The 10,184-nt window shown below is 30.7% G+C and overlaps 1 protein-coding gene across 1 annotated transcript in view; it reads left to right on the top strand.

The window, feature by feature from the left end:
- Positions 1-2,961: 2,961 nt before the first annotated feature.
- Positions 2,962-10,184, top strand: part of LOC106686763 (glycine receptor subunit alpha-3) — a gene marked incomplete at its 5' end in the record, with an annotated part of 183,910 nt that continues 176,687 nt past the window's right edge. The window contains 1 exon segment of the mRNA XM_067051579.1: positions 2,962-3,029. Coding sequence (XP_066907680.1) covers positions 2,962-3,029 — 68 coding nt within the window.

The raw sequence follows: 10,184 nt of genomic DNA, 5'->3' as shown, positions 1-10,184 counted from the left end.
CATTAATATTACAGTCAGCTAAATTATGAATGTAGTTTACATACATATATATCATACATATTATATTACATTGCTCTTTCTTTTTTTTATAACTATGTTACATTATTTTTCCTGAGTTTTTTTTTTTTTGCCTTTATTCATTTTTTTTTCTCTTCCTTACTTCTTGTTGTCTTTTTATTTCTCTCTATTTTTTCCTATTCATCTCATATCCCTTCATTTCTTATTTTCCCTATAAAATTAATAATAACAATAATAATAATAAATTGTAAAAATATAATATATTTTAACATATTTAAAACTATGAAATAAGTCCCTGAGCTAGAAGCTGAAGACATACACATTGAGAGCAGTTGACCCAGATCTTTTACTCCTTGGAACATAAAGGTTAATCAACATTACGAGAGAGAATTTCTTCACCTTTACTAAAAATAGCACCCTACTAGAAGTGCAGTAGGGTAAGATAGCCAACTGCATCTAAGATAATGCAACTGTTGCTAATTTTGAAGGCATTCCCAGTCTCATTTTGTTTATCCTTAATAGTAATATGCGCAGTGAAAATACCAGGCCAGTTGTAGTAAAGTTTGCAAGTACTTTAATAAACTAGGCTTCTACCTATCTTTCCTAATACTTCAATTTAAAAGTTTCAACTTTTTTATTTATATCCAATTCAAATTTGTAAATAAATAAAATTTATATCATTATAGGCGTTATTTTATATTTTATATTATAATAATAAGGGAGAGGGTAGCATATAGGAGTTATATTGTAAACATCCACACTATATGGTTAAATAATTGCTTTGTACGATTCATCTTTGGGGTTCCCAGGGACGCCTCTGTCACCCGATTTTATGAAGAGTTGAAGTGGCTTTACCCCTCCTTACGTCGTAAATATTTCCTTGATTCCTTTCTTTATCAAGTTATCCAATCCCGCCGTCCATCGTACATCTCTGATATCCTTCAATTTAAGTCCTCAGTGCATTCCTGCAATACCCTCTCACGGTCCTTCAGACTTATATGTAACTGCCCATCGAACCGCAGACTTTGGCAGATCTTTCCTCTTCCCTATGGAATTCTATTCCCTCCTTTATTCGCAGTTCTAACACCCTTCCAATCTTCAAATCCCGTATCTTCGACCACCTTCTATCCACCCTATTCCGGAAGAATAACAATTGAAAGTTTCAAAAAAGCTTTATATATTTTCTGTATTTTATTTCTTAGATCTTCGTTTATAATTGTAAATATGTACAGTAGCAGAAATTATATCAGTTCATTTATTACTTTTTAGTTTAATTGTATTTGATTTTTTATAATTATTTTTTCCTTTTATTTACTATCAGAAGTCATCTTATGTTTTATGATATGACAAGTGGTTTCATATTATTTGTTTTATCGTTATTTTATATATTCTGTTAATTATGGTTGTTTAGTTGTATATTTTTAAATTCATTGTATTATTTTTTTTTATGACATCTTGTAATTTCATCTCTATTTTGTAATTTACTCTAAGGCTCTAAGGTCTAATTTTGGCGCTTGTAGATTATTCTAAAGGGATCAATCCCAGAATAAATAAAGATTATTATTTTTTTTTAAGGTGCTAATACCTTTACATGACGCAAAGAGAAGATTTAAATTACCTTTTTATTTATATTTTTAGTTTTAAACAGTAAGAAAATGTAATTGAAATTGCCAATAAAATAAATAAACATAAATGAAAAAATGAGTAATTAATATACTTGGTTAAATATATACATATTAAATATATATACTACAAACAAAAACGTAATATGTGATTAATTTAGATCATGACTAGAAAAACAAAATTAAAGAAATTGAAATAAATTTTATATCTACTTCATTAATTTTGTATTTCTACAGACGATCTAATTAATCAAATATGCATTTTTCTTTATATTTTTATATTACTTAATTTTTTTTTATAATTTCCAATTATGTACTTGTAGTTATTTAGTTGACTCATATCTATATTATTTTTTATTCTTAATCTTATTATTACTTTTTCCTTATATTTTATTATAATAAGTTTCAATATTCTCATAATATTACAACATGCATTATATTACAGAAATATAAATTAAATGATAACAAAACAATAAACTGGGAATAGAACAGAAAAAAAATTAAATAACATCTTGAACACTTTCATTCCTATCTACATTTAGATAAAAGTTTTAAAATTACTTTTTAAAAGTGTTCAATTTATAGAAAAACTTCTGATGTTAAAAAAACCAAAATAAATAAATTCAACTTAACTTGCTTGAGAATAAAAGTTACTTAACTTTTATATTGGACCCAGGTTTAATCTTGAGTGTGATATCACCAGGTAATTACTATCTGATTTATACCAAAGTAGTGAATTAGTTGATTTTGTTCTGTTTCATTATAAGTTTTAATTCTTCAATTAAAAAAAAAATTAAATCTGTACCGCGAGACAATGATAATACCTATCTGGACATACGGAGTTGAGCTTTGGGCAGAATCCTTCGTAAAATCCTCTATGCTCCTTACTTTGTCATAAATAAAATCATACATAAAGACCTTAATGTTCCCTATGTAACCGATCAAGCCCGAACCAAATATCACTCCTTCCATTATAAACTCTCAAACCCCCTAGTTTCTAACCTTGTATCCTCTTCCATTCCTGACAATCCTCCGAGGCGTCTGAAAAGAAGATGGCCATGAGACCAGCTAATGTAAAATGACATTAGGTGCTACCAAAGGATAGTTTCTCTACACGCCTGTAACACTCCAATGTAACTTAGATCAGATTTACTAAATGTATTATAATGTACAGTTGTAAATAGCAATAAATAAATATTTAAAAAAAAAGTATTTTTTGGCCAAAAAAAATTTCAGTTCCAACACTGCTCTCTCCAAGGAGTAAAATTAGCGATAATAATAATTAATGACACAAATAAATATATCAACTATATTGTTTCAGATAACGCCACCACCGTCTACTGTGAACTTTATATAAGAAGTTTCGGTTCAATCAGCCCCGTAACAATGGTGAGTACCTTCATCATTTTCTTTTTACTTAAATCTGATAAAGATGAAATAATTTAGAAGATAACACTTTAACAATCTATTACAATTTGCCAAACTCTAGGGTTTTATAAAATAGTTATTTTAATAATTACGTTCATACCAACATTACACACTGACATATATGTACGTACATAAAAATGTATCTATTTTGTATGTAAACATTCATAATTTATATTATAAATCTAAATTAAGAATTATTTACTGTTTATAAATTAATCTCCTCATTGAAAATCATGTGTGAGTAGAACATTTATGAAGCGGCTCCCAGGCAATGGAGAAGAAAGCTGTAGAGGAAGAAGAGAAGAAATCGCAAGAGTAGAGAAATAGGCAACCATCCAATACTATTATTGACAAACACCTGAGCAAAGTCACCTTCAATCTTCTTGTCTTATCTCAACCTGAACAGCATACTACAGAAGATCTGCAGAGAAACATCACTAGAGAGACGTAACATGATGGATATCCACTCTGAAGTACAGGAAACAGTACAACAGCTCATCACACGAAGACACATTTAATTCTTTGACAACCTTCCCGTTGCCTTTAATTCCGCTCACTCACCTCACCCCCTCCTTCCTGCGCGGTGGCAGGGCAGGAAGGGCCCCAGAAATCCCATCAACATTAACCTTCCTTAAGTTCTTTCTTCTCACCCCTCTCTTTCTTCTCTTCATTTCTTCTTTCTTATTGTTATGTTTTACTTTATTTATTTAATTATCTCTTCACAACTAATCATCTCGAAGAGGCCCCTCACCTCCAGATATAATAGTCAGAGTTTCAACAAAATAGAACAACTCAATACAAAAATAAGTATTTCAGTAAGAACTCCAAGCACCCATGATAAAAAGTTGTTATTAATGTGAATAATGTTTCTCCTTATCATAATGCATTTACTCATTCCTGCCCATTTTTATTTTAGAGGGATAAAAAAAGGCTTATTTCAGCTTTTTTCTTAGTAATTTTATAGTTCAATAAATCAAATAAGTTAAAATTCATTAAACTATTCCAACTAGAAAATGTTTTGGAATTGGAAGATGATAGTTGACCGTATGAAGTAGATTATAGGAAGATAGTTCGGATGGCGGTCAATAAGTATCAAAATAGTAAAAAAAAAACTATTTATTGTTAACCAAAGTTTCATCCCACTTTGCAGGGCTTCTTCAGGGCTGTTAGTTGGGAACACTGAGAACGACTGAGATTTATATATATAGTTAGTCGTTCCCAGTGCTCCCATCTGACATCCCGGACGAAGCTCTGCAAAGTGGGGCGAAACGTGGGTTTACAATAAATAGTTTTCTTTTATTATTTTGATACATTTATTGACCATCCAAACTATCCTCCTACAAAAACAGAAAATGTTTTCTTTTGGCCACCCCTCGCAAACATGTAAATTATTTAATCCGTTTTCGGTCGCTAGGTCGATTTTAAAACGGATGGACGCGCGTGAGAATATTTCACACATTTCTTATTTAGAGCTATTGAACGCACTTTTAAAAATACAAAATGTTGATTTAGATTAGGTTTGTTTAATCATAACAAAAAAAAGTATAAACAAGATTTATTTTGATACAAGAGCAAACTAGTTTTAAAAAATTCCAAAAAACAAAACATAATTATAAAATATTAATAAACCTAAAATAATATTTTGAGAAAGACAAAGTTATAAAAAGAATCAAAATACAGACATATCGTATTATAAAAACATAACACTAATGCAAAAACAAAAATTCCAGTCTGAAGAAATTTCTTGTGCACAACTGGTGCAAGTGACAACCGTATGACTGGGACATATCGGGCTTTCACACTGTGACAATTATTTTTTGTTTTTTTATTCGCTCTCCTGTGACAGAATGCACAAAATCCCTCCGTAATATTGGGTGTGGCGCAGAGATAAAGTGAAAATATGAAAAGACAAATTTTTGTTTTAGGACCACCTTAATATACACATATAGTATTGAAATACAATTCATAGTACCTATGTTTATTGGTTGTTATGGTTAATACTTAAAACTTATGTTTCCCTTCTACTAATTCTTTTTTCGAAAATTTGAAAAAAAAAATTTGTATCCATTAAATACACTTGGTGCACGTGAGAAATATCCTCACAACTTGAATATTTTTATTGCAGCCTCAGTCGCAAGTGAGATAATGTCTCATGACCAGTGTATATTGTCAAGAAAAGAGGGCTGTATGTTTACTTAGAGCTGCTAGAGTGATGGGGTGGGGGACGAGGTATAGAAGGAAGAGACTGTGAACTACAGATTCCACGAAGATGGGAACCACAGTCTCTCTCAAGCAGCTCCCAGAACCGAAACAGTGAGAGAAATTCTCACACAGCGACAAATGACGGGTTAATAGATGTTTTTCCTTTCAATTCTTCTCAAATAAAGTCCCCACTTAAGAACCCAACCAACATATTCTTAATGATTGGAGAAGTTTGTCGGGGGGTGCGGTCAGCAAAGAACAACATAAATAAACAAAACCATATTTATTTATTTTATGCTAACGTTTCGACCTGAGTTTCAGGTCTTCATCAGGGGTTATGGCGTAGAAGGTAAGCCTGAAACTCAATATAAAGCAATTGCATATTCTTAAGTGGAGTAACGCCTGACTTTCACATTCTGAAGGCGCACTCTCTGACTGAAGGCGCACTTTCACATTCAATAATGAAGATGGATATCAAGCCATATTAAAACTGTATAAACTAGTTTGAAATTTTATTACTCCAACTATATTTGTTTATTATTGCCATTATAGTTAGCAAGGATTTATTAGCATCCTCGAGTATTAATCTCTAATCGTTTCTGTCGACAGCTGTTACGGACAATAATTTATAATTAGTTCCAATATAATCTGCCAAATGCCCGGTGTTCATGTAAAATTGCTGGCACGAACTCTCTATAACTTACTACCAGAGTGTGATAGCAATTAGTAATTACAGTAAAATCCAATTGCTTTATATTTGGTTCAACTATTATTTGTAATTTCAGAGCATTATTACAGTGATTCAGAGTTATTATATTTTGGACCATAGTTACTGTCATAATGACAGTGGCTCATCAAGTATTTTTTTAAATTTATTTATTGACATTAACAACTGCACATTATAATGCATCAAGTAAATTTGAAGTAAGATCATAATGGTATGATACAGGCGTGTAGAGAAACTACCAATTGGTAGGACTCTAAAATCATTTGTAAATTAGTAGGTTTCGAGACCATCTTCTTTTCTGGTACCTCGGAGTATTTCCAGGAATGGAAGAGGAAGTAAGGTTAGAAACTAGTGGGCTTGAGTGGTTAGGGAAGTTTATAATGGAAGGGTTGATATCTGGTTCGGGCTGGATCGGTTACATATGGAACATTAAGGTTTTTTATGGATGATTTTATTTGTAAAAAAGTAAGGAGCATAGAGGATTTTACGAAGGATTCTGCCCAAAGCTCAACTCCGTATGTCCAGATAGGTATTATCATTGTCATGTACATCATTCTTATGTAATGGATTGGAAGTTTGTCAGTTTGAGACAGTTTGTCTATAAGTGCCATCAATTAATTGAAATTGCTAATAAAAATTCTAATACTATTTTCCCTATTAGGTTAATATAACAGTTAAATTATATATATAATTGACCGTATAATTTCAAATTATGAAAAAGATGGTCAGGAGTGGGGTCAGAAGAGAATAAAAATAGTTAACAACTATATTATATTTGCCGACTTTTGACTCAACTTTGTCGTGCTTCATGCTTGCTAAGAAGAAACAAAAACAACCACTAATATTTTGACATTGTAACATAATAAAATAAAATAAGTAAATTAAGGTAGGGTTAAAAATAAGTAAAAATAAGTGAAAAGAAAATTATATACAAATGAAAGATGGGAAGGAATTAAATAATATTAATGTAAAATAAACAATGATAATAAAATAAAAAAATGTACAAACAACTATAAGGTTAAAAATGAACAGGAGACGTAATAATATGTAAAAAAAAGAAAAGTAGATAGGAGAAAACAAAATTTAACCCACTAAAAGACCGAAAATAAAGAACTTCTTTAGACAGAACTCCTAACTATTTACAACCCTATGGATATTGAATAATAACAATGAATTATAAAATGTATGTATAGATAAAAAAAATATATATAAAAATAAAAATTCCTAATAAGATAGAAAAAGAAGAGTTCGTAACAAAACAATGACATTTATAGATTTTATAAAATAAATAATTGACTTCTAATGGGGAAAAATTGAGAATAAGATGTAAAGAAAAATATAATCAAAATAGTAGTAATGGCAATAAAAGCAAAGATAAACCAAAAACCTTTCTCATTATCCTTACCCTCTAGTGAAGTCCCTATCCTGCTCCATTCTTCCTCCCCCCCCCCTCTCACCAGGAAGGTAGAAGGGAAACGGTAGTGGCCTCAAGATCTATTGTAAACAGTTTATTGACCAACCACTTTACTCAAGTTATGAGCGTTTGTGGGTTAAGTGCCTTAGCTCAGTCTCCACTGGTCTGAGTATCGTTAGAGATACCAGTGATGGGGCTAGGAGAGAAGCACTGGGATCTCTTAGAGCCCAGCTGTGCCTTCGACAAGGAGATGGCAAGGCAAGCAGAATGCAAATATTGTATAATGGAGGGAGTGTGTTCAAGATTTTATTTACTTGGTTTTAATTATTTATCTCTTAGTTATCCGACAATGTTTATGTTTAATTATTTTATTGTATTTATTATTTTTTACTGACCCCCTTTTTTTTAGTTAATATGTATATATGGTATGATTGTGTATTTACATCCCTAATACGTAGTGCCCTTGAGTGTATCAAGATGTATTATTTCAATAAAAAAAATGCTTTGGTCAAACATCTCGGTAGCTCCAATAATGATTAAATAGAATAAACAAGATTATATAGTTTGATTTAGCATATTAGTTTTGAAACGGACTTTTACACATTGTACCGTTCTTCTAAATCTAGTGCCACTAGTATGAATATTGGAATCACCATATCAACATCAAACTAACTCAAACCTATGCAAAGTTAGCAATGCTCTATCCTATCCTAAACAGAAATTCCAAACTGTTCTTCCAAAAAACCAGAAACAACTATTCTTATATTTAAAACAATTCTCAGGCCACTGCTGATGTACGGCTGTGAAGTCTGGGGAGCGGTATCCTTCACGAAAAGGGAAAAACTACAATCTTTTCAAAATAAACTCCTAAGAATCGCAGTTAATGTTCCTTGGTTCATAAGAAATAGCCAATTGCATCGGGAATTACATTTGGAGTCAATAGAGGATTACATCAAAAAATGGTTCATGAAGTTCCACTCCCAGTTGCCGACAGTTAAAGGAGCAGTGACCTACAACCTGGGAAACCCAACCTCAACCCGAAGACTGAAGCCCACACTGCTGCAGGACATTCTTTTATAAATTTTAATAAATATAAAATTAATTCATAGCAACACTACCTCTATTTTACTTATTATTATTACTCATTTTATTTATTCATTATTTTTTTTCTCTTTTCTTCTCTCGTTTTTTTTTCAAATTAATTTTTTACTATTAGAGGGCAATTGATTTATTTATGTGTACCAATATTATTTTTTTTATTATTAATTTTACTTTCCCCTTTCATTAAGAAACATTATTTTTATCTATTTATTTATTTTTTTAATTTTAATATGAACATTGTGTATAGTTAGGGGTGTCTTTTGTACTAGACTATACCCCTCTAATCAACTGTTAAAAAAATATATATATAATATAACGGTTATATCAACCATGTAAGTCCGGCCTGGTGGGGCTGGGGATCTGGTATAAAATAAAACAAAAAAAAAAAAGTATGAATATTATAATATGTCCATATATTGGTCAGAATCATGTTAATGTCGTTTTCTATTTCTTTTAACATTTATTAATTTATGAGCCAACCCTTGGTAGCTTATACATCTTATAGCATATAATATATACCAAAGAAACGAAACCAGTTAAAGTTTATAAAAATTATTTAATAATAAAAAAAAAATGAAATAGGTCAAGAACTAGTAAAATTAAGAATAAAAATAAAAATATGCAATATTGAAAAATGGAAGCTGAAATAACACATTTTTACTAATTAGCATTGATTTTTACTATTTATCATGCACAGTCATAATTCAAAAATGCTATAATTTAAGTGAAGCCTTTTTACTTACTAAAATCTTTTACCAGATATACTATATGGCTGGGTTGGTTTTATTCTTGTAGAATAAATTGTTCCAGAATGATTTTCTTGTGATTTCATCTCATCTCTTAAAATTGCGTGGTGCTTTCATAATAACTGTTGGTATCTTGGTCAATGAAACTGTAGTTGTATCAAAAATATAATAAAATAAAATAATAAAAAACAACGTCAGAGAGGAACTGAGAGCGGGGGGCTTTTAATATTCCTCAAGAGGCCGCTTCAGCCCGCATAATGCCTTCAACTTTAGCAAAATTGTTAGATGAGGCCCCTCCTAGCCCATAACAACTGGTTGCTAAGCCAAAGGATTCCAGGATAAATTTCAATGCTTGCTGTTTTAAACATGAGCGATATTACTGTTATCAAATATAATTTACATAAGTATATCTATGTGAGGTTTTTTATTATCTAATACCAGATCGGCGGGGGCCTTACAGTGTTAATATAAGAGTTACATTTTTTGTATTGCTTAACAATTGATTATGAGAGGTTGTATAGTATTTTGTAACAGACACCCCTAACTATTTACAATCCTATCTATACACAATGAAGGAGTGAGAATAAAAACGATTAATTATAAAAAATATATATTTCTTATAAATTATTATTACACTGAGGGTAGAGATGCGACATCGACAAAAAAATATCAATATTTTTTGGGTAATGTATTGTAAGCAACGATATTTAAAACATCGATGTTTTTTTTTAGTCGATGTCGGATTCTTTGTTTCAAAAACCACTTCTTACAGGCCGTAGAATGCGTGATCGTTGGAACAGATCTTATGTTTCTTAAATAGTTGTTCAAAAGCATCGATGTATTTTGGGTAATGTATTGTAAGCAACGATATTTAAAACATCGTTGTTTTGTAGTCGATGTCACATTCTTTGATTGAAAATCAGTTC

This window comes from Halyomorpha halys, unplaced genomic scaffold, assembly GCF_000696795.3.
Source record: "Halyomorpha halys isolate HHAL.00 unplaced genomic scaffold, Hhal_1.1 Scaffold871.1, whole genome shotgun sequence".
Lineage (NCBI taxonomy): Eukaryota > Metazoa > Arthropoda > Insecta > Hemiptera > Pentatomidae > Halyomorpha > Halyomorpha halys.
The sequence above is the reverse complement of the archived record's forward strand: the minus strand, read 5'-3'. Positions and strand labels throughout refer to the sequence as shown.